At 43.3% G+C, this 25,144-nt stretch overlaps 1 protein-coding gene, 1 non-coding gene and 1 pseudogene across 2 annotated transcripts; all 3 read right to left on the bottom strand.

Moving 5' to 3' along the window:
- Positions 1-822: 822 nt before the first annotated feature.
- Positions 823-13,426, bottom strand: DENR (density regulated re-initiation and release factor). The gene is made up of 8 exons (XM_059040729.2): positions 13,296-13,426; positions 12,195-12,308; positions 8,187-8,206; positions 7,388-7,472; positions 5,024-5,107; positions 2,258-2,374; positions 1,242-1,381; positions 823-1,133 (listed from the first exon to the last, which is right to left on the bottom strand). The coding sequence occupies exons 2-8, from the start codon at positions 12,298-12,300 to the stop codon at positions 1,089-1,091; spliced, it is 597 nt and encodes a 198-aa protein (XP_058896712.1). The 5' UTR covers positions 12,301-12,308; positions 13,296-13,426; the 3' UTR covers positions 823-1,088.
- LOC131743004 (small nucleolar RNA SNORA70) lies at positions 3,344-3,473 on the bottom strand. The gene has a single exon (XR_009331663.1). It is a non-coding gene; the product is annotated as a small nucleolar RNA SNORA70 (small nucleolar RNA).
- Positions 13,427-21,023: 7,597 nt separating the features above from the next.
- Positions 21,024-24,674, bottom strand: LOC131742189 (ATP synthase F(0) complex subunit C2, mitochondrial pseudogene; annotated as a pseudogene).
- Positions 24,675-25,144: the final 470 nt, after the last annotated feature.

Genomic DNA, 25,144 nt, shown 5'->3' with positions numbered 1-25,144 from the left:
TCATTAAGATTCACTGTCACTGTTTCTCTTGTAAGAAAAACACATTTTAACTGCTATTTCTCAGACTATACTAAGCAATGGTGTATATTATTTTCAAATGGTTAGGAGAATTTTACATAAATTTATAATCAGAAAAAGAACTCAGCCTCCCTGGATGCCTATCCACTCAAAACAATGATGAAAATAATGTATAAAATGGATTTGGGGGTCTGACCTCCTACTTAACATTATCAAACACCTTTCCAAGTATTCTTAGAAAATATCTTAAAATATATGCAAATATTCTACCATATGACAAACCATCATTTCTTTCACCATTTCCCAACTGTTCATCTTTGTCATTTGCAATTTTATATTATGAGTAGCACTTTGATGAACACCTTCATCCATAGTTTTAAGCAAGACATTATATCTTTAGGATAATGTCAAGAAGTGGGTCAAACAGTGCAGATGGTTTTAAGGCTTTTAATATACTTTACCAAATAAGCTCCAGAACAGCTTGATCAACTATTACCAACAGTGTTAACAGGCCCACAAAGTGAACTTGGCTGGTGACAGTGAAGCAAATTCAACCACAGATCCATGAGATGCTCAAGCATCTCAAAACTATCACACCAAAGAAGCAAGGAGACAGTTATTACTGGTGATGAAGCCAAATTCAAATTCTTCAAAGTGTCACTCAGCTTAACAACCAAAAAAAAAAAAAAAAAAAAAAAATCATGATTTGATGAAATCATGATTATTTAAAAATAATCAACAGAAAAGCTTTCCACAGAAAGTCTAATTTTTCCAAAAATAAAAAGTTAAAAAGAAAGAGAAAAGTCAGTACCAAATGACCAAAATTTTTTATTTGACTAAATTCTATTTCATGCATAAGCATGACAGTCTCTCCTGTTTATCAGACTTTGGCAACAACAACAAAAAAAAACAAGCAGCCCTGTACAGAACAGTGAAAATGCCAAGGGTGAGGGCAGGCTACAGTTTTACTGTAGGATAAATATATATATATATATATTTTAAAAGGCCTCTCTCCCTTTGGCCATATCAACAATCAGTTCAGATCTTTAAATACAGACAAATTTTCAAAATCACTTCTTCACTTCTCCAAGATCTTCAATGCTATCATCATCCACCTGTAAAATAAAAATAATTACATTTCATGAGTTGTGGTTATCAACTAACACAGAAGCAACTTGCTTTAATAACTTATTTCTATAGATGCACATGTTCCAAATACTCACTTCTGGCCATTTTTCCTGAATGACATCAATTATGTCATCTGTAAAGTCTCCCTGAATGATGATTTCATCCTCCCCTGTTACTGAGGCACCACAGGAGAATTTCTGAGCAAAAAACCTTTGTGCTTCTTTAAGATCGATTTCTGTTATTTTAAAAAAAGAAATAGCAAGACTATAATTGGAATCATATGTCAAAGATATTTTTCCATCTTGAAATTTAATCTGCATTTTAAATTCATAAAACAGATTGTGTTGATGGATTTCATGTTCCTTTCAGAACAATAATTACAAACTACCCATCGGCAGTCATCTTAACAATTCAACTTATATTTTTAAGGTCAAATAAAGCCTCAGTACATAAAAATAAGATCATCCACACTATTCCTAACTCATACAGTAAGACCAAAATAAATCCAGGAACACATTAATTCCAACATTACATATACACTTCCAAGTATATGAAGTTCCTTTGGTTATCCCTTTTTACAGAAGAAAAATTTACAGCAGAGAAACAAGCCTAATATTTATGATGTGGTCTAGTGACTGTTTTTCACTCCAGGTTGTCAAATGAAGGAACCGAATCACCGTGGTTTCACTATTCTTTCAAGTCTTCCAGGAACTGAAGGGGCTCTGAGGCAGGACATTCTGCCACTAACCACCTTCCCTCACCCTCTACTGTCACCCCACAAGGGACAGGTCATTTTGCAACCATTTGGCTACCGAGACTGCAGGGAACAAGGAGCAGTGCTGGCAGACTTCACAGCCCTCCTCATTCTACACAAAATGTGTCCAAACAAAAATTCTGGAAAGGAAGAAGTTAAACCAGTCCCCTGTGCAAAAGATTTTTAAGTTGCTTCAAAATTTGATTTTGAACCTATAGTTAGAAATGCAAAATCTCATTTTGTATCTTCTTAGCAAAAAACAGAACTGTAAAATTTTCATGATACTAGATTAAGAGAGAGAGAATGAAATGAATGAATGTAGTTCACACATTTAAACATAACCAAGCTTGGACTCACCAAAAGTTGCAAGGCCACACACTCGTGTTACATATTTCTTCTTCGCTCTGGGAATTTTGGCTATCGTAACCTTTTGTGGTACAGTCTTCTTTTTTTGTTTTATCTGACCCCTTCCACCTTTATTTATTATAAAAGAGCTCAGGATTAGTTGTTCTGTTCTTATCATAAATAGAGAATACTGTCTCTAAATTTATTAATTTTCAAAAGGTATGAAATACTAATTTAAGTTTCTTTTTCTAATACAAAATTAATAAACACATGCATGAGTATTCGTTCAATCCACAGTTATTAAGTAGTATGTGCCGTGCACTGCACTAAGGGCTGAGGACACAAAGATGAACAGAACGAGAACATAGTTGCTGCCCTCCAGGGACCCTCAGTCTAGTGCAGGGAAACAGAAAGTTCAAGTACGGCAACCTGACATATACTGTAATAGGATCCACGAATATGGCACTACCACAAGCTTTGCAGAGAGCTCTGCTTCCAGAGGACAGGACAAGTTTCCTAGAGGAAGAGGCATCCAAGTGCTTGCAGAATAAGAAATGGTCCATTTGAAGGGAGAAGGGCTGGGGAGATATAAAAAGGGATATTCCAGGAAAGGGAAACAAGTACAGAGACAAGAAAGGGCATTATATTTGAGAACTACACTTGTCTTTGTGTGTGTGTGTGAGAGACAGGAAAGTAGGATTTATTGGTGGGCGTCAGGAGGGGACAATGGCGCTCAGGAGCACAGGACCCGCCATCTGTCCAGGGGCCACGATTAGGGATCTATTTGACCCCACAGCCATCCGGGATGGGCCATTTTTCTGCCACCATGTTTTCAAATTCACCCACATTAAACTTAGTAAATCCCCAATTCTTGGAGACGTGGATCTTCTGGCAGCCAGTGAACTTGAACTTGGCCCTGCACAGGGCCTCAATCACATACTCCTTGCTCTGCAACTTGGTGCGGATGGACATCACTTGGCCAACGTGGCCAAAGTGGACCCTGGCCACTGTGCCCTGGGGCTTTCCAAAGGCACCACGCCTATCTACCTGGGGCCTAGATTGGGGACAGCATGCCAGACGTGAATGTCCACGGGAAAGGGCTGTCTCCAAGATCCCTTAGGGCAACCCGTACAGCCGACAGGCTGCATACACTGGAGGCTACTGGTTGCAAGCACTGCGCACCCGGCCCCAATGGGGAAAAGAGCACAGTCGGCCTAACTGGCTGCAAACACACCTGTGCTATGAAGGACGTGCGTGGAGATGTCAGAGAGGAAGCCAGAAAAGCAAAGATTATACACACCAGTAATTTAAGGGACAGCACAAGCTCTGTCACTTTATATTGCAAAGAGACGCCAGTGAACAACTGACTATGAAGGAATGCAATTACTGATTTATGTTTTGTCAAGATCACCATGCAGTGTGGAGGGTGGGTCTGTGAAGAGCAATGGTAGAGAGGCCACTGATGAGGCTCCTACATTAGTTCAGGCAGAACTTATTCAAAATCTGAACAAAGCAGTGGCAACAGTAATGGCCACTAGGCACAGGATAAACAGAGGAAGGAGAAGAAATGACAGAATTTAGAACTGATTAAGAGGGTCAAAAAGAAAGAACCTAAGACGGGTCTCAGGTTTCTGGCTCAGATGACTGGATAAACTGTGCTGTTAATAACCAAAATGGAGAAAACAAAAGATGCAGATTTGGGACTTAGTAAGTTTACTTTGGAAGTGCTGTGTCTGAAGTACCTGTGAGGCCATATGCGCATTTCTAGTCTAGAGACATGGGCCAGGACTAGAGATATCAATTTGGGTACTGTAAGCGTCGAGTGGGGGCAGAAGTTAAGGATGTGGAGGAACCATCCAGGGAGGATATGCAGAATGAGAAGGTAAGTGGGCTGAGGCCAGAATCCTGGGAAACACCAATTTTTAAGGGATACAAGGGAGAAGAGCAGTCTGCACAGAAGGCTGAGGAGGAATGAAAAGAGAATGAGGGAGGAAGTACACTTCAAGAAGGGAGGGCCCAGATGAGACGCTCTTACCACTTAGCAATCACCTAGCCGTTCGTGACCCTTGTTAGAGGAGTTTCAGTGGCATGAAAGTCAGGTTAGGATGGACTGAGGAGCAAAGACTCAATGACCGAACTGAAAGGGGGATAGTATGTCTAGTCTTATTAAGGAAGTCTGGCTAAGAAGGGAAGGGGGAGGAGAATAGGGCAAAGAAAGATATGAGCTCTTGGGGGAATTTTTTTTTTTTTTAATGCAAAGTCCTCAAATATATTTATAAGCTAATTTTAGTCACAGGGGAGAATTAATTCAGGAAGAAGAAACAGGTGGGGACACGATCCAGGGCACAAGGAATTCATTTTAGAAGGAGAGGTAAACAGGTATGCCAACAGCTGTAAAAAGAAAAATTCAATGGAGCTGACAGAAATAATGAGAGAATAAAATCTTTTTTAAGTGTCCTCACTCTAATTAAATAGAATACACAGGTATTTTAATAAGGTAACAAAGTTTTTCAGTCATAAGCAAACTGGCTGGATGCTTTTGATGTATATATATGACAAACGAAGCATATTTTCTTAGATCCAATTTACTGACAAAGCCCGATTCATACGAAATCCAGTCATCCTGAGAACATGATCCTGTATCCCTCTGTAGGGTATTCACATAGAACTACAGTTAACAGGTAGATGTTATTCACTTTGGGAATGCTTTCATTTCTTATTTCTTCAAGCAGAAGGAGGGTATGTTTGTGTAAATCAAATCATGGATTCAGGTCTCACCTCTCTTTTGTTTTTTCTTCTCTTCCTCTTCCCCTGCTGTTCCTTGACCCTCACTAATTCCAGCTTCTTGTTTGGGTGAATTTTCTAGATGTAAAAACAAAATCCAAAAGCATTAACATCACTTCATTACGTAAAAAAATTACCTTTCAGGAACCTCAAACACATATAAGATATTTTACCATCAGATGAGTGTAACATGTATAAAGCAAGCGATTATATTGCTAGATTCCTATGAAGCCTAATTCTGAAGTCATTATTATAAGTATATGGTGATAGAAGACAAAACAAAGTCTTTGATATGTGAGGATCACAATTTTTTAAGCCACATTAAAGGAGCAGAGAACACTCAAGACTCCACAGGAATATTGAGCATCTAAGCATACTAGTTCTGTTAACAGGAGGTCTGGTCCTGAATAGGAAGGCATGTCCTAGGGAAGTCATGTTCGGGGCCCACCATGTAGACTGTTACATCAGATTTGAGGGTTCTTATCCAATCACGGACAGCGACTATGTCGTCTCATGGAAACTTTAATCTGAAAATCAAAGCAGCAAATAGTGGGCTAACACTGGGTATACATGACAGGACTGTTTCCAGCCCAGGATTTCCCTTCTCCCTGCTACGGCCTTCATTTTTAACCACCTTGTAAGAGAGGCCGTCAATTTTTGCTAATTGAGGAAGTCTGTTCCTCTGCAGTTTCCTTACCTCTGGCAACAGCAACTCCATGCTTCTAGTTGCTTCGGTCAAAAATTTAGCTGCTCCTTTTTCTCACATCCCACATCCAACAGCTCAGGAGACCCTGTCAGCTCCACCTTCAAAACGTGCCTCGTATCCGACCACTCCTCACGTCTCCACTGCTACCACGCTGGTCGTCATCATCCTGACCAGTCAGTGCAGGAGCCACCTACGCGGTCTCCCCGCTTTGCTGCCTAAGCCTCTCTCCAGTCTACCCTTAACAGAGCAGCCAGAGACACCGCTGAAGCGGAAGTCAGACCACAACGCTCTTCTGCCCAACCTGCTCCGATAGCTCGCCTCACTCCGAGGGAAAACTGAGACCTGGCGTTTAAGCCACGGCCCTCCACTACTTCTCCCACTTCATCTCCCACCCTTCTCCCTTCCAGAAACAAAGGCCTCCTTCCTGTTTTTTAAATAGGCTGTCTGTAAGCGGTAAGTGTTTGCCTCAGGGCCTTTGCACTGGCTGCACCATCTGCTTGGAATGTTGTTCTCCCAGATATCCAAAGGACTCTCTCCCTCACTTATTTTAGGCCTTCATTCAAATGCCATCTTTTCAGCAAAATCTTTCAGGGCTACTACCTAAAATTTCAAATTCCCTCCCCAACAATTCTTATCTCTCCATTCCCTGCTTATCCTAATTTAATGTACTTATTTCATTTGTCTTGTTTTATTTATTTTGTCTCTCCCTCTAGAATATAACTTCCAAAGAGTAGGTCTTTTGTTTACTGCTTTATTCTCAGCATCCACTAAGAGTGTATAGCATATAGTATGCTTGCAAGAAGTAATTTGTTGGACTTCCCTGGTGGCAGTGGTTAAGAATCCCCCTGCTAATGCAGGGGACACGGCTTCGAGCCCTGGTCCAGGAAGATCCCATATGCTGCGAAGCAGCTAAGCCTGTGTGCCACAACTACTGAGGCTGCACTCTAGAGCCCGCGAGCCACAACTACTGAGCCCGTGTGCCACAACTACTGAAGCCCACGCGCCTAGAGCCTGTGCTCCGCAACAAGAGAAGCCACCGCAATGAGAAGCCCATGAGCCACAATGAAGAGTAGCCCTGCTCACTACAACTAGAGAAAGCCTGTGCGCAGCAACAAAGACCCAATGCAGCCAAAAATAAAAATTAAAAAAAAATTTGTTAAATGAATGAAAGAAAATATACGCCCCTAAATCATTCACTCTTCTTTACATAAGAAAGTTAATACTTTGACCTATTCTGTTCTCAGAGATAAGACACATGAAGCAGTCTGTGATTTTTTTTTTTTTAATTTTATTTATTTATTTTTGGTTGTGCTGGGTCTTAGTTGGGGCCAGTGGGCTCCTTAGTTGTGGCTGACAGGCTCCTCGGTTGTGGCATGCAAACTCTTAGTTGCAGCATGCATGTGAGATCTAGTTCCCTGACCAGGGATCAAACCCGAGTGTTCTGCATTGGGAGGCGAATCCTTAACCACTGCACCACCATAGAAGTCCCGCAGTCCGTGATTTTATGTAAGGAATTTTAACCCAAGAACTTAAAACAGTTTTAAAGTTAATAGACATAGACAGATATAATTCTGTAATATCCTACTAAACAAATGCATGTTGCATTTGTTTCAGGTATATAGGCTTTGATGAAAGAGAAAAAAAATTCATACCTACGGTAAGTTTTGCAAACTCATTTGGAAAATTCTTCTCTAACCATTGTCTACATTTAGCAACATCAGGCATATATTCACAGTACTGGAGGAGGAAAAAGAAGAAACTGAGTCACAAAAGTACATTTTTAATCATTTTAATTAAAAATCATTCCCTGTGCTTGCTATATATACAATCATAAAACCAACTATTCCCACCTGACATCTTATCCACAGGAAATCTGTATTCAACCAGGAAATGTCTCATAAGAAATTAAAACTTAAAAGACACCTCCTCACTGTAGCAATTTATTTCCTCTCCAACAAACAGAAAGGCCATTAGAAAAAGGAGGAAACAGACAAAAAGGAGCAAGTGTTTTTCTTGCTTTGGACACACAGGTATCTCATTTTCATGCCTGCCCACAGAGCCTGACTTAGAAGCTTATCAACAGAAAGTCTTACACATAATTTATGCTTTCTCTTCTCTGTTTGGATGTTAAATTTTGGCTTTAAGGTTACTCTTGTTTTATTAGCTGACTATTCATGAGTTCCATGCAAAAATCCAAACTATGTATATAGCCAAGTGCAAAAGATGCACACATATAACTCAAAGTCTAAAGAAAAATTTGTAGGACCATAAAATTATTCTAAACCAAAGTTCTCTATAAAAGGTTGAAACTCAAAAAAAAAAAAAAAAAGGTTGAAACTCTGCCATCAAATAACAGAAAATGAAAAGTAAGAAGTTCCCAAGCTAGCTCTAGAATCAATGACCTCAAATGCAGAAGTTAAAAAAGAAAACAAGAATTTTAGAAGGACTTACCTCTGTTGGTAATGAACAGACTGGGGATGGAGAGAAAAAAAGATTTGAAAATGTAAATAAATAAATAACTACACACACAGCTCATAACATTTTATTTTTAATCTGACAAAATGCTTCATTTGTTTTCTCCTCTAACTTTCCTGTACCACTTTTCAAATACTACCCTGTCATGCACTTTTTTTTTTTGAGGTAAATGGCACATGATTAATAGAGATATTATCTTAATTTTTTTTTTTTTTTGATCTAAAGAATAATGTCTCCTTCAGCTGGTAGAACAATCAAACTATACTATCTGGCATGTCTTAAGGTTTTACCACAACAACCTCAATGGGTCTGAAACTAAGGTAGGATGGGAACAATTCCCCATACAACAAAGGTTGAATGGAGCTGGTTCTTTCTTTTGATAACTTCACCAAAACAGCCGCTACTTTTTGTTCATACTAACACATTTACAGACTTCAGTAGCACTTTTGCTACCATTGCTTTGCAATATACTCTTCCTTTTCTTTTTTCATATTATGCTACGTAAGACCATGACACTGTGAATTTCCTTCCTTAGATGGAAGGTTGGTTCAATCCTGTCACTGTATAGCCTGCAAAGGCTAAAGGACTAGAAAAACTCAAAGGGTTTCCCAATTTGAACTGTAACTCTATTACTGGGTCAACTGCTTATTTTATTTTTATTTTTAAGGTGAGGAATGGAATAGTTCAGTGTGACAACACCTTGAGATTTGTGAGGGAGAGGAGGGGTGGTACACCATTAATAATAACAGCACTTACCATATATTGGGCACATGCCAGGCACTTTGCTATGATTTATATTATTATGTTCAATTGTCACAACCTTATAAGGTAAGAATTACCATACGTGTATTATGAATGAGAAAAATGAGACTTAGAACAAGTAACTCATTTGTATCTGGTTAGAACAGGATTTGAACCCTGGTCTGTTTCTGAAGGTCATGCTCGTAACCACTATATTAGCCCACACAACACAGAAAAGCAGTGCAGCTGTGTGCCAGCCCACCATCACTCTTTGACGGATGAAGCTGAAAAAGGTTAAATAGCTTATCCAAGGCCAAAGGCGGCACAGGGCAGAAAACCAGAATCTACCATCTCTATTTCACTTTAGAGTTCTTTCTGCTAAAGCTCTCCTGCTTAACCAGAAGCTCTCTAATGCTCACAGCTCAAGTTCAAATACTAGTAGGTACAGATATTCAGCTACACTTTCACGATATAATTATAGGTTAAATACCATTACAGCAAATACTAAAACCATAATACTTAGTACACCATTTCAAATAATATTTGGTTCAGTAAAATTCTAATACCCTAAAAAAAGTGGGACAAATATTCCAAATTCCACATTATTTGCTTTTACAGTCTATTTCCCTCCACAAATGATTTACTATTTGTAAACTGTAGCTTTTCAAGGAAAAGACCAAGCAGTCACCAGCTTCATATCACTAACAGTGGAACAACCTGACATTATGTATCTGCTGACATGATGAGATAGGACGAACAAAGCCACATCATCCATGAGACCTTCTGCTATGGTCTGAATGTTTGTGTCCCCTCAAAATTCACATGTTGAAATCCTAATGCCCAATGTGATATTAGGAGAGGGAGCCTTTGGGAGTAATATTTCATTTATTCTTCTCAACAGCCCTCTAAAGTAAGCTGTTATCCATTTTATGGATGAGGGAACTGACCAAGGTCACCAGTGAGTAAATGGCTAAGCCAGGATTCAAACTCAGACTGAATTCAGATTCTGAGTCTCAATCCTGCAGACGTATATCTCCCCGGAAATGACCCCCATCCTACTTACCCGTGTTTCTCACTATACTTCAACCAGGATTCTGCTCCAATCAGCCTCTCCTTTTCCCTCTACCCCCTATCTTTTCCTTCGATCATTAATATGAAGATACCATATTAAACCATGCCCCCTTATTTTTCTTTTCCTTTTTCTTTTTTTTTTTCGTGGTATGCAGGCCTCTCACTGTTGTGGCCTCTCCCGTTGCGGAGCAAGCACAGGCTCCGGATGTGCAGGCTCCGCGGCATGTGGGATCCTCCCGGACCGGGGCACGAACCCATGTCCCCTGCATCGGCAGGTGGACTCTCAACCACTGCACCACCAGGGAAGCCCCCCCATATTTTTCTTATGAATTCATCCACCTTTCCTTGCAAATTCTGCCCATTACCTAAGGCTTCTCACTTCCTCACTTTGCTTTCCCAGCTTCCCTCTGAACAAAGATCCCTCCCTTTCCTGAAACCCTAATTCATAGCTATGGTCAGTACCATTGAATTTAGCATTTAATATTCCCTAAGTGCTTCTCCTACAACTAGACCTTAAACTCTTTGAGGAAAAGGTAATCCTGTCTCCAACCTAGTGCCTGGAATATCAATACAAACGAGGGAGAGAAATAAAAATAAACTTCTCAAAAAGGTTAGGTACCTCTGGTCAACACAAAGTATCACTGGGGTGGACTGCACACTTAGTGCAGTTGTTCAAAGCCATCTTAGGAGTGACATAAGCACTTGAACAGGATGGCTTTCACATACTGTATTTCATTAATTCTAATTTTTTTTCATTTTTATAGGGATGCATTCCATAATTATGGCACGTCAATCTAACAATTTTTTCTTTTTTAGTGGAACCTAAAATAATGGTGCATCTTATAACATATGGAGTCTTAGATTCGGCAAATTAGGGTACAAAGATCAATAGCTCCTAACTATATCTGACAAACAAGGAGGAATAAACTAAACTAGTATACTTTCCTAATAATAGTAATGATAGCACTTATTGTATTATGTTCATATGTTAGTTGCTGAACCAGCTTTATAGGAATCATCTAACTTCAGATGTAATCATCATTTTCATCTTACAGACCTTAAGAAACAGACCTCTAAACCTTAGCGAAATCAGGTAACTTGCGCGAGGTCACACAGCTACAATTAAGCAGGAGCAGCTGGTAATGCCCAAGGTAAGGATGCAAACCCTGACTCCAAAGGCAAACACTATAACCAAATAAGATGAATATCATAACAAATCTCAATCAACCCTACAGAAAGTCTCCCCGCCTACTCTCTGGCGTTATTTTACACTCACTTTATTTCATCATCAAAGATAGTCAATAAATGATGAGTTGACACAATTTTTTAGCTCAGTGACGTCACCTCTCCTGTAAGCACTTCGATCCCAGGAGAAATCCCTAATCACACTCGCAGGATGTGAGGTCCCTGCGCACAAACATTCATTATTCACTCCCCAGCATCTAAAGCTCTGCTAGGCACGCAGTAAGTGGCCCAAAATATTTACTAAGAAAAATAATATTTACTTGCCCTTTTACTTTACTGTCTTATGTCTTCAGATTTTTCTAAATTTTTCCAAGACGCTAGTAAAATTATAGTATTTCCAATTCACAAGTATTTCTGGATTGAAAACGAGGAAAAACACTCAAAGGGAAAAAAATCTTGATTTACATTTTATTAATCAAACCAGGAACACTTTCCCAAGACTGTCCTACTGTACCCACCACTCCAACCTCATAAACTTCTGCTCATTATTGACACCATTCCTATACTACACACTATACTCATAAAAAGCTGCTTATTTCTCCACAGACAAGCTTTTTCTTGCACAGCTGTTCAATGCATCCGGGATGCCTTTCCCCACCCCCTCAACCAACCCTTCTCATCCCTTAAGATTCAATATCTTCCAAGAAGCCCATCCTTAACAGCCAAGCTAGCAAGTAATATTAGGCTGGAATAATCTATTTACACATCTCTATTCCAACTGGACTGTAAACTTCTCCAGGCCAAGTAACAAGACGCAAGTCACACAGGTTGGGAAAGGTCTGCTAATCCACGCCTCTTCCCCAACTCCCAATTAAAGATTCACCAAATGACAAAGATGAAAGAACTACTAGGACCAAATGTGAAACCATTTATCACAATGCATAAAATACAGCGAGTAAAAGCCACTTTCTGCCTTCCAACACTTGCCTCCGCAGTAAAGGACTCGAAGTGGGTAATCTGCGTCTAACTTGGTATTGCTCCTCGGGTCTCCTTTGCAATCATGCCCACCGGATTCAGAAATGTCAGCAGCCATTTCAAAACCTGTAAGCAAGGAAAATAACACACCTTCACTATTTTGGACCAAGACACCCAGAGAAGCAGTGTTCAGGTGTCGTCCGGCCTCCTCCTACTAGAAATCCCCCCACCCCGAATCTGTTTCAGTTCTTTGCTGAATGAGAGACACAAGCTGCATGAGGATTCATAAAATATGAGTAATTCTGGGCACACCGTTTTCCAGGTCTACAGGGAAATAAGTGACAACAGTGAGACTCACAGCAAATGGACCGTGACAACTAGTGGGAGGAGGGCACTAGTGGAAGAGGAAGCAACGGGGACAAAGATGGGGAGAGTGGACTCGGTAGCGACAGGGCAAAAGGTATGGGGGATGATCTGGAAAGGATGCAACAAACTGCAGCAACAAGGAAAGGCCACAAAGATGGGGAGAGTGGACTCGGTAGCGACAGGGCAAAAGGTCTGGGGGATGATCTGGAAAGGATGCAACAAACTGCAGCAACAAGGAAAGGCCACAAAGATGGGGAGAGTGGACTCGGTAGCGACAGGGCAAAAGGTCTGGGGTATGATCTGGAAAGGATGCAACAAACTGCAGCAACAAGGAAAGGCCACAAAGCAGCTGAAGAGGCTGGAAACGCCTACGAAGAAGGGGTGGGTCGCCGGAGGTGCCCGGAGGGCAGGGTGTGGGGTGGGGTAGAGGCCAAGGGAGGGACGCGTTAGAGTCACGGAAGGGAAAGGGAGTGGGAGGGGGCGGGGAGACCAGAGTCTGAGAAGAGAAAATGCGGGCAAAAGAACCAGGAAGGGGCAGAATGTAAGAGCACTGAGGCGACGACAAGGGCGGCCAGGTGTGAGGGCGCGACCCGAGGCGAAGGGGCAACCCCGGGGACACCAGAGCGGCCCATGTGGGCGGGGGTGTGGAGACGCCCGGCCCGGCCCCCTTCCGCCGGGGAGCACCTCATCTTCCCCCACGCTCTGTACGAGCTTCCTGGAAGCGTGAAAGGCACGAGGGGCCATTACCCAGGCGGTCGCACAGCCTCCGCCGCCTCCGCGCCCGCCACTACCGCCAGCTGAAACGACACATGCGACTCCTCTTCCCCGGCCAGAGCCGCCCAAGAGCCCGTCTGCCAGCCGCGGTCCCGCGAGACAATAAACCTTTATCGCGAGATTCAGTCTCCGTTGGGCGGCTGTCGCGAGAAGCTCGAAGGCGGGGGCGGAGAGGAATTGGGGAGCATGCGCGTTCCGCTCAGGGGCGGAGCTAAGCTGCGTAGAGGCTGACAGCCAGCAGGCGGTGCTAGTTACCTATGGGAGAGGATGGGTGGTCCGTGGTCGGCGCCCGGAAGGGGACGCTGTTTAGAGAGCGGAGACGTGCATGCATCTAAATCAGCAGTGACTCATTATTTTGAGTCGGAGAACGTGGCCCCCGGGGTCTGGGGTGCATCCTGGAGACCTGACTAACTTCCAGCCTGTTGGATAAGTCTTTCCTTCACGGGGCGATTGCAGCTGGAAAAGGCGTTTGGTTTCATTTCAACACAGTACCCTACATTGGCGGAATTCTTCTTAAAAAGACAGTATCAACGCAATTTACATTTTTCTCATCGCCCTACAGTCTCACCACCCTAACAACTGTTTTCACAACCTCCTAGTGTTTATCGATCTTTATATGTGTTGTAAATTGGAATTAATCTCTCCCACGTGAGTGTTGACTAAAAACCTATGCACAACCTAAAAGTTGAGATTTATGTTTTATTCGGCAGGAATTTTTAGGACTTCAAGCCCGGGAGGCATCATGTCCAGTAACCCTGAGAGAACTGCTGCAAGGAGGAAAGGGGGCAAGCCAGCGTATATAGGAGTTTTACAACAACGGGCAGGTAGTCTGAGCATCAAAAGATAATTGTTGATTAAAGAAAACCAGAGATGTCAAGTTTAGGAATTTAGCCCTTTTCTCTGTATGGGAAGATGCAAGAGTCTGGGCTCACTGAAATCATTCCTTTGATATGCACCTCAGCTATCCGGGGCCCGTATCCTGTGTTGTTTGTCACATCCTGAGTTTGCTCAGGGCTCACTGTAGGGAGTAGCTGCAGTCTGATGGCTGCTAGACGGCAGGTAGGCAGGTGTGCTTTTGTCACCAGCTCACCATCTGGTGGTGGCTGCAATCGCTGATGACTGTGACAGCCTTTGTTTAAATATTCCATTTATCAAAGACTTCAGAGAAGAGGCCACAGTCTCCGGTGCAGATTATGCCGGATGGCTTCGTGTGCAGTTTTGAGCAGAAAATTTAAGGGTGGTAGTGGTGGTGGCAGAGAAGTTTGCAACGGAAGGAGGGGAATGAGGCAGATATGAGTGGAGGATAAAGCAAAATAGAAAAGAATAACCTCCACCATCTACAAAGCTCTTTTTGGTCACCGTTTCCCTAACTCTCGTAGCTCTGCAAGTGTGGTAGTGTTATTTCCATTTCACAAATGGGACTCAGGCTGGGGATGGATATGAAGGGGTTTTCCCCAAATGAAACAACTAAACGGAAGCAAAGCTAAGACACACCCTGTGTGAAAACCTGATGATAAATGGAATATTGTGTGTCATATCGGTAAAGAAAGGCTGTCACAGTCATCAGCGATTGCAGCCACCACCAGACGGTGAGCTGGTGAGCGCTGAGGGAACGCAGGAGGCAAAAGCACACCTGCCTACCTGCCGTCTAGCAGCCATCAGACTGCAGCTACTCCCTACAGTGAGCCCTGAGCAAACTCAGGATTTGACAACACAGGATACAGGCCCCGGATAGCTGAGGTGCACATCAAAGGAATGATTTCAGTGAGCCCAGACTCTTGCATCTTCCCATACAGAGAAAAGCGCTAAATTCCTAAACTTGACATATCTGGTTTTCTTTAATTAACAATAATCTTTTTTTTTTTTTTTTTTTTTTTTTGCGGTACGCGGGCCTCTCACCGCTGTGGCCTCTCCCGTTGCGGAGCGCAGGCTCCGGACGCGCAGGCCCAGCGGCCATGGCTCACGGGACCAGCCGCTCCGCGGCATGTGGGATCCTCCCGGACCGGGGCACGAACCCGCGTCCCCTGCATCGGCAGGCGGACTCTCAACCACTGCGCCACCAGGGAAGCCCAAACAATAATCTTTAAAAATAATAATAATAATCTTTTGATGTTCAGACTACCTGCCCTTTGTTACAAAACTTCTGTATAACCTGGCTCCCCACCTTACCTTCTCGCAGCAGTTTCTCAGCTATCTGAAACGCTGTCTCCTGGGCTTCAGTCCTCATTTTGCCCCAAATAAAACTTAACTCGCAACTCTCACATTGTGCGTTTTCTTAAGTCAACATCTTTCTTACAGAAAAGAGGGGTTTTCCCCCCTCTTTCCCCCCCCTCCAACAATAGACTCTCTCCAAAGAGAGTCTATTCTAAATCACATTCGTGAAAGAAGATCTTCTTACAGAGCCTATTTGATTCCAGTAATAATATCTTCCATTTATTGATACTCACTTCCCACTACGTGTCAAGAACCTGCTCATTTGGGGATAGAGTCCAGGTGGATTCATTTCACAAAACTTTCTTGGGTTCTTAGCATGTGCCACACAGTGTGCTAGGCACTGGGGAATACAGTGGACAAGAGACAAAACCCCCAATCTCACTGAACTTAACAGTCTTAGCTACAAAATCCCTACAAAGTAAGGATTTTCTCTAATTCCCAGAGGGATGGTAAAATGGAAGCTCAAAGATGGGATGAATTAAGTTCACCTGTTCTTAAGATCGCACAGCGAATAGCATGTTATTGATCTTAAGACACGCATTTGTCACACTTTCACATCTCTCATATTGTCACTGAGTCCAAGCTCCCTCCGCTCGCCACACGACCGGCCAATAAATCGGAGACACAGACTGAGAAGACTGCAGACTACAGTCTCAAAATAACTGTCTTACCCGGTTTGGATGCCAGTTTATTTTATAGAACAGAGAGGGAGCAGGAGATGAGGAAGTAAAGTGAGAAGGCCGTAAGACTTGCAAATGTCCCCTGGAATGGCCAGCCTGAGGGAGGGGAAGTGTTCATTTCTTCTTTCTTGCAGCCGTCCACAGGTGGACAGGGGCCGGATGTTTCCCGGAACAAAGGCACTTTGGTTTAACATTCATGCAAAGGGGCAGGGTTCCCTGAGGCAGGCCATTGTGTATAGATAGTATCCTTTTAGTGAACAAAAGCAGCAGGAAAGCAAAGGTTAAAGTAAAAGAAACAGATCCAACATGGAGTCAGACTTGGCTCTTCCCTGTTACAATATCAAGATGCTTTGCAATGGATGGGAGTCTTAGCATTGTGGCATAGTTTAATCTGGCAGCATTTTTCTCTCTTAGTGATGCATAAAATAATGCTGCATCTTACAACCAACGGCATCTTAGATGTGATGAAATATGGAGAAGTGGCCAGTCCTGTGGAGTAGACCCAATGTCCTCAGTTCTTTTCCTCACCCTTTTCCTGCTCTGCTTTGTAGGGAAGGGGGTGCTGATACCTATGACTGAATGCCCAGGCTTTCCTGTTCCTGAGCTTCCATCTAGGTTAAGCCAATGGGAAACAGCAGTGAGACCACCCCCAGCCCCTTGAGCAGCCTCTCTGGTAGTAGCTAGCTGGTCCTCCCCCTGCACTGTTTAGGGATCCCAGCCCCTGGGCTCCTGTAACATACTGCCCTGCCTGGATCTACTCTCTAGCCTACCAGTGGCGATGGATGGCTTCTTGCTACTGCTAATCTCTGAGTTGCCTCACCACCTCTGTTTAGCTTTTCAACAGTTCCATTCCCCGTGTTACCAATCCCCTGAATGAAATTCTCCACTGCTGCAAATACTTAGATGGGGTTCTGTTTTCTCGGCGGACTCTGCCTGACATTGCTGGCATTCAGACCCAGAGCTACACTTCCACGTCACACTAGCACACACATCACAACCTGTCAGCAATCAGGTACTAAAAGGAGGAATGACCCATGACATAAAGAAACATAACAGTGGTTATGGAAGCCACAGACCCCGAGAGGCAGTGGGATTATTGCAAAGAATACAGGAATCCAGTTGAGGACCAAGGGCTGTCAGGAAATTGACTATCTTTCAGGCTTAAGCATTACTATTTTTCTAGAGTAAGTTACAGTTTTGTTCCACTGAAAGTCCAAAAGTTGGATCTGATTGGCTTGTTTCCAGTCGTGGCCATTCCTAAATCAATCACCATAACTAGACAAGCCCTGAGTTAAGTGTCCATTTTTGGAGCTGGGTTTGGAGAGTGGAGACGGGGTACATCCCAAAGGAAATTTGAGGCACTATAACCAAAAGAGGGAATGATGCTGAAGTATCAAAGCCAACAGATGTTTACTCCAGCCAGTCTCATACATGCGCTAAAAATTATTTTAAAATCTAGTGCCCTCGGGACTTCCCTGGTGGCACAGTGGTTAAGAATCCGCCTGCCAATTCAGGGGACACAGGTTCGAGCCCTGGTGTGGGAAGATCCCACATGCCGCGGAGCAACTAAGCCCGTGCGCCACAGCTACTGAGGCTGCGCTCTAGAGCCCGCGAGCCGCAACTGCTGAAGCCCGCGTGCCCGTGCTCCGCAACAAAAGAAGCCACTGCAATGAGAAGCCCGTGCATCACAATGAAGAGTAGCCCCTGCTGGCCACAACTAGAGAACGTATGCACACAGCAACTTAGACCCAATGCAGCCAAATAAATAATAAATTTTTTAAAATAAATAAATAAAACAAACTCTCTAAAAAAACGTGCTCATTAAAAAAAAATAAAGAAACTATAAGGGACTAAAAAATAACTGCATGTATGCACAGTTGGGGCAAATTCTGGACAAAAGATACAAAAAGACCAAAATAAATCCCAACTGCCACTTCTGAAGCGCTGGGAGCAAAAGCTGGGCACTGCGCGTGCCCCCTGCCCTCAGCACCACCTGGGGGGGGGAGGGGAGAGCACCTCAGCCACCCCTCCAGCCAGACCCCTGGACACATCCCTCCCCTCACCCCATATAAGGAACAAGCTAGTCTCCCACTCCGCCAGTGAGCAAGCAAGGGAAACTGTTAATTGTTCTCGCTCCGCCCCCCGCCCCCCACCCCCCCACCGCCGCCGCGGGAGCCCCAGTAAAGACTTGGCTGAATTTCTTGTGTGGCCTCTGATCAATTTTTATTGATTGGGGAAGGCCAAGAACCCTGGTTGGTGTCATTTCCTTTAACACAAGAGGGGAAGCCATGGTCAAGCAAAGCACTTGTGAAGGGAGGAGACAGAGGTGAGACCTGGCTAAGAGACGATGGGGAAGTGATGTGAGACCTGTCGTTCAGATGAAGCATGGAGGAAGGGGCATTTTGTCACTGACTTTCTGAGAATGATTTCGGACGCACGCAGCAGTAAGCAGCAGCTTGCATCAAGCAAGCAGCAGCTTGCATCAAGCAAGCAACTAACCACTACACCACAGGGGCCAACGGCTAGGACCTGGATCCCTAGTTCTTGCCTGCCTTGTCGAGAATGAATTCAGGCAAGGAGGCAGAAGGTAAAGAGTAAAGTAAGAAGTTTATTGGAAAAGCAAAGTACACACGGAAAGACAGAGGCACGGGTGATCTCAGAGAGAGAGACGTGCTTTGGGGGAAGTTTAAATCCTTTATAAAGGGGCAGTTTTACGGGTCTTTTGTCGTCCTTCTGGCCAATCATCTTGTGTTGTCCCCCCTGGCTAAATTGTCTCAGGAAATGCAAACAGAAGTCTAGTTGTAAGTAGCCGACCTGAAGCCCACTTTTCTCTGCCTCGTGAAAAGTAAGCAGGAGGCCAGTTGTAAATGTCTAACCTGGGGCCCATCTATCTCCTGCCTCAAGAAGACTTCTGTCAAAGAGAATGAAAGCGTTTGCCCTGGGCTCCCTGAATGGGAGGTGGCTTCTTACCACACCTGATGCTTTGTCATAACATCATCTATTTTCTCAGGAAATCATGGGTTTTATTTTTCCACTCTTGGGGCCGGCTTGGCCCTTAGCCAGACATTTTCTTCCATCTGGTTCTTTCTGGGCATTTTCAAGATGGTCACTTGGGGCAGAGTGGATATTTGTCGACTGTCTTTCTAGCATCTCTCTGTAAAAGGTCCATCTTGGCTTGGAAGTGTTCATCTGCTCCCCACACTCGACCCATGTGGTCCGATCGAACGGTCACAGCCCCGCCATTCAGAGGTAGAGCCTGTGACCCACGTCTAAGGCAATCAGCACATGGTGTCCTGCTGGTAACAGCGATTAATTGATTCAAGGGTGGATCAATCAGAGTGAACCCCAGCACACTTTTGAAGGAGCTTCTAGAAAAGAGGCTCTCTCTTTCCCACTGGACTTGAGTCTCAGAGGATTCACACTAGAGCTGCTGGCAGCGATCTTGCCACCATGTGGGGTTTTTTGTTTGTTTATTTATTTATTTGGCTGCATCGGGTCTTAGTTCCCTGGTCATGGATGGAACCCAGGCCCCCTGCATGGGGAGCACGGCGTCTTAACCACTGGACCACCAGGGAAGTCCCACCCTACTGTGGTTTGAGAATAAAGTCAATATGGAGAGCAGATTTGAGAGAGAGAGAATGTTTGACCCCTGATTCCAGCCACATCTGAGGTCAGCCTTAACCCTCAACTTTTCTGGATAAAAATCAACACTCAGGCCAGTTTGAACTGGAAGGTCATTTTCAAATTAGTTCTGATGGACACATGGGGTTAGGGCTAGTGCAGCCCTTACAAGGGTTTGTTAAGACCTATTCTACCCAATGTCTCCTAACATTTCCCCCCCACTGTGATATACCCAATGGATTTTATGCCCTGGCAGAGCACAATCTCATAAACAAATCTACATTTTGATGACATCTCCAAATGACTGCAAGGATGTAGATCATTATAATAATTTGTGATTTTTGCAACTAATTACAATACACACATAAGGTAGGTGGCCATGGACCATGGCAGATTAAATGGGTTGTTGTTTGATTCCTTTCTTTCCCCCTCAAGAAGGCATTTTGGAGTTCTTAGAACAAGGCCCAGTCCAAACAGAAACATAGGGCTAACGTTCAATCTGTCTCATCTGCTTAAGTAAATAAAATTTTAAACTCTAATACTTCCATATTAGCAATAAATTACCAGACACATGCCATACATGAAACTGAATTCAGGGAATTCCCTGGCAGTTCAGTGGTTAGGACTCCTCGCTTTCACTGCAGGGGGCACGGGTTCAATCCCTGGTCGGGGACTAAGATCCCACAAGTCGTGTGGTGTGGCCAAAAAAAGTAAATTAATAAGAAATAAAAACTGATTTCAACATACCAGTGGATCAAGACACACATGGATGAGAACTGACAAGTGAATTGGGCTCAGTTTATTCCTAACCTACATGAACTATCTTCAAAACTAATACATTTTTCATCTGTGAGTTCTGTTCTAAATTGAAAACATTTATTCTTTTCTGAAAAGAGAGTTTGTATTTGTCACCTTTCTCTCTTGAAGGATGGATAGCCTTTGAGAATTCTTTTCTCAAGGTCAAGATGGTACCTTTCGCTTGGATCTTTGATGTTTAAACTGGTTTAGAAAAAAACATATTTTAAAATTAATACAGTATTTATTTGTCTTTTCTCTGTTTTCTCTATTTGTCTGTCAAACCCTGAGCCAACCAATTTCCCTAGGCTGCCTGGGGAGGTAGAGGAAAAGGAACATACAGGGCAGAGAAACACTGGAGAAAGAACTATAGGAGGCGGAGACAGCTCCTTCACAAGGTAAAGAGGATGAGAAAGGCCACCATCAGGCAAAAGGTCCTCATCACCTCCGAGAGGGCAAAGGCCGGAATGGTATAGGAGAAGAGCTGTTGCTTCAGAGAAGAGCTCCTGGCATAACCAATGAGGAGGCCCTCAAACACAGTCCTGATTCCAGCCCCAGAGCCAGCCACCTACTATGGCAGCCTCAGGTCCAATGAACTTGGCTGCTGTGTTGATGTTCCTTGAAATGGCACTGAAATGTATATGTATAACTGAATCGGGGACTTCCCTGGCGGTCCAGTGGTTACGACTCTGCACTTCCACTGCAGGGGGCACGGGTTCAATCCCTGGTCAGGGAACTGAGATCCCACATGCCGTGCTGCGTGGCCAAAAATCCAAATAAATAAAAGAGTAAATGGGGATTCTTGTACCACTTTTGCAAAAAGGAAAAGAATAACGGAATCACTTTGCCATACACCTGAAACTAACACAACATTGTTAATCAACTATGCTCCAACATAAAATAAAAAGTTAAAAAAAAAGCTGGGGGGCACTAGTTTGGAAGCTGCGGCTAAGAGTAAGTGATGTCAGGGGACATGGGGCTGCCAAGCTGCTGAAGCTCTCATCTGTCAGCGTCTCTGTTCATTTCAGCACCACTGCAGACAGCGATGGGCTCAGTAGCTTAGAGTTTCTCCTGACCTAGAAGGAGGTGGAGACAAACGTGCCAATGTACATTTTCAGGGAATGAAGAGCTGTGGCAGGAGAGCTGCTCGCAGTGCAGAGAGACAGAGAGCTAGAGAAAAAAGAAATTTTTTTTTAATGGAAATATTTTAAGAATCCAGGATTGGATTCCAGTTTCAGGAATAGCTGGAATCTAGAGATAAAATAACATACTCAAGAATCGACCTCTCTCGGGGGCTTCCCTGGGGACGCAGTGGTTAAGAATCCACCTGCCAATGCAGGGGAGAGAGGTTTGAGCCCTGGCCCGAGAAGATCCCGCATGCTGCGGAGCAACTAAGCCCGTGCACCACAACTACTGAGCCTGTGCTCTAGAGCCCGCGAGCCACAACTACTGAGCCCGTGCACCACAACTAGTGAAGCCCACGCGCCTAGAGCCCGTGCTCCACAACAAGAGAAGCCAACGCAATGAGAAGCCTGCACACCACAACGAAGAGTGGACCCCGCTTGCCGCAACTAGAGAAAGCCTGCACACAGCAGCAAAGACCCAACGCAGCCAAAAATAAATTAATTAAATAAATAAATTTATTTTTAAAAAAATAAAGAATCCACCTCTCTCAGAGGATTGGGAGCCTCGGATTAGCAGATGCAAACTAGTATATATAGGATGGAAAAACAGCAAGGTCCCACTCTATAGCACAGGGAACAATACTCAATATCCTGTGATAAACCAGAATGGAAAAGAATATGAAAAAGAATATGTGTATGTATAACTGAGTCCTTTTGCTGTACAGCAGAAATTAACACGACACTGTAAATCAACTATACTTCAGGGAAAGCCCGTGCGCAGCAACGAAGACCCAACGCAGCCAAAAATAAATTATTAAATAAATAAATTTATTTAATTTATTTATTTTTTTCAATACGCGGGGCTCTCACCGCTGCGGCCTCTCCCGTTGCGGAGCACAGGCTCCGGACGCGCAGGCTCGGCGGCCATGGCTCACGGGCCCAGCCGCTCCGCGGCATGTGGGATCTTCCCGGACCGGGGCACGAACCCGTATCCCCTGCATCGGCAGGCGGACTCCCAATCACTGCGCCACCAGGGAAGCCCAATAAATTTATTTAAAAAAAAAAAAAAAAGAATTCATGCTTCTTTTATACTAAAAGCAGAGGTAGTAAAGTCCTGGTTCTGGTCGGACTTGGGAGGGGATGTGTTAATTTCTTTCCTCCTGCAGCCATTCATAGGTGAGCCTGGTCAGGAAGTTTCCTGTGAGCTAAACCAATGTATTTTATTATTATTTTTTTTTTCTTATTAGTTAACCATTTTATACATATTAATGGATATATGTCAATCCCAATCTCCCAGCTCACACCCCCCCACACCACCACCACCACCCACCCCACCCCCACCAATTTCCCCCCCTGGCGTCCATACGTTTGTTCTCTACATCTTAAACCAATGTATTTTAGCTTAACACTCATTACAAAGGAGTCAGGGTTGCCAGAGATGGGCCATTATGCATAATTTAAACTTATAGGCAAAATCCCTTTAGTGATTAACTTGTAATAGAATGCAGTTCTTCCCTATTACAATTTTGCCTTCATATTAGAATAACATGGGTAAAATCATTTCCACTTGACACGTGAGGAAATTGAACCTTAAAGAGGGAAGTAGCTTGGCTAAAGATCTTGCAGCCAATAAGTGAGAGAATTAACTTTAAACCCAGGCAGCCTAACTCCAGAGCACATAGTCTTATCTTCCAGATTTCTAAAATGCATATACATGTTTTTTACTGAGTTGCAGTTCACATAAAGTAACCATTTAAAGTGTACAATTCAGGGATTCCCTAGCGGTCCAGTGGTGAAGGCTCTGAGCTTCCACTGCAGGGGGCACGGGTTCGATCCCTGGTCAGGGAACTAAGATCCCCCATGCCACACAGAGCGGCCAACAACAACAACAAAAAAAGTACAATTCAGTGGCATAATACATTGTTGTGCAAACACCACTTCTATCTAGTTCCAACATTTTTTTCACCCCCCAAACAAACTCTGTACCCATTAAGCAGTCATTGCCTATTCTCCCCTATCTCCAGTCTTTGGAAAATACTAATCCACTTTCTGTCTCTATGATTTACATATTCTGCATGTTTCACGTAAATGGAATAATACGTTACCTCTTATGTCTGGCTTCTTTCACTCAGAACGTTTTTGAGGTTCATGGACTCTGTAACATGAATCAGAACTTCATTCCTTTTTATGATGGAATAATAATACTTCATTGTGTTTTGATACCACAATTTGTTTCTCTGTTCATGTATTGATGAACATTTGAATTGTTTCTACCTGTATTATTCAGGGTTCTTCAGAGAAACAGGGCCAATAGGGTGTATATATATACAGAGAGAGACTTATTTTAAGGAATTGACTTATGCAACCATGAAGACTGGTAAGTAGGCAGGGTAGGCTGGCAGGCTGGAGACCCAGGGGAGAGCCAATGTTGAGGTCAAGTCCAAAGGTCATCTGCAGGCAGAATTCCTTCTTGCTTGGGGGAGGTCAGTCTTTGTTCTAGTAAAGCCTTCAGCTTACTGGAAGAGGCCCACCCACATTATAGAGGGCACTCTGCTTTACTGAAAGTCCACCAATTTAAATGTTAATCTCAATGTAAAATAGCTAGCTAGTGGGAAGCAGCCGCATAGCACAGGGAGATCAGCTCAGTGCTTTGTGACCACCTAGAGGGTGGAATAGGGAGGGTGGGAAGGAGATATGGGATATATGACTATGTATAGCTGATTCACTTTGTTATAAAGCAGAAACTAACACACCATTGTAAAGCAATTATACTCCAATAAAGATGTTAAAAAATGTTAATCTCTTCGAATAGACACTTCAGAAAAACATCCAGCATAACGTTTGACCACATATATCTGGGCACCGTGGCCCAGCCATGATGACACATAAAATAAACGATCATACCACCTTTTAGCCATTGTGACTAGTGCTGCTCTGAGCATTTGTGTATAAGTGTTTGTTTGAGTCCTATTTTCAATTTTTGGGGGTATATACCTGGGAGTGGAATTGCTGGGTCATATGGCAATTCTATGTTTAACTTTTTGAGGAACTGCCAAACTGTTTTCCACAGCAGCTGAGCCATTTTCCATTTCCACCCAGTGACGTACAACAGCGTATACATTATTGTTTTAGCTTCCAAAAATGGGATTATTCAACACAAACTCCAGTGCATTTTTTGTGTTTTGGTGGGGGTCTGATCCAAAGGTAGTGTTGTACAAATGAATGCTACTATTCTTTTTAATAAGTACACAGAATTTTATTGAATGGAGACACCATAATTTATCTCATTCCCCACTGATAAAGATTTAAGCTGCTTTCAACTTTAACTTTTTATAATGGAAGATATCTACAAACAGGGAGAATAGGACAATGAATATCCCTGTTCCCA

This window comes from Kogia breviceps, chromosome 15, assembly GCF_026419965.1.
Source record: "Kogia breviceps isolate mKogBre1 chromosome 15, mKogBre1 haplotype 1, whole genome shotgun sequence".
In the NCBI taxonomy this organism is placed as follows: domain Eukaryota; kingdom Metazoa; phylum Chordata; class Mammalia; order Artiodactyla; family Physeteridae; genus Kogia; species Kogia breviceps.
The sequence above is the reverse complement of the archived record's forward strand: the minus strand, read 5'-3'. Positions and strand labels throughout refer to the sequence as shown.

Bases quoted from the DNA above. Each gene is read 5' to 3' on its own strand.
- DENR (XM_059040729.2), bottom strand. From the start codon at position 12,300: ATGGCTGCTGACATTTCTGAATCCGGTGGGCATGATTGCAAAGGAGAC. The intron at 2,375-5,023 runs GTGAGACCTGAA...TAATAAATAAAG, and splicing joins GAAGAAAAAACAAAAGAGAG to GTGGAAGGGGTCAGATAAAA. The intron at 1,382-2,257 runs GTGAGTCCAAGC...TTAAAATAACAG, and splicing joins GTGTGGCCTTGCAACTTTTG to AAATCGATCTTAAAGAAGCA.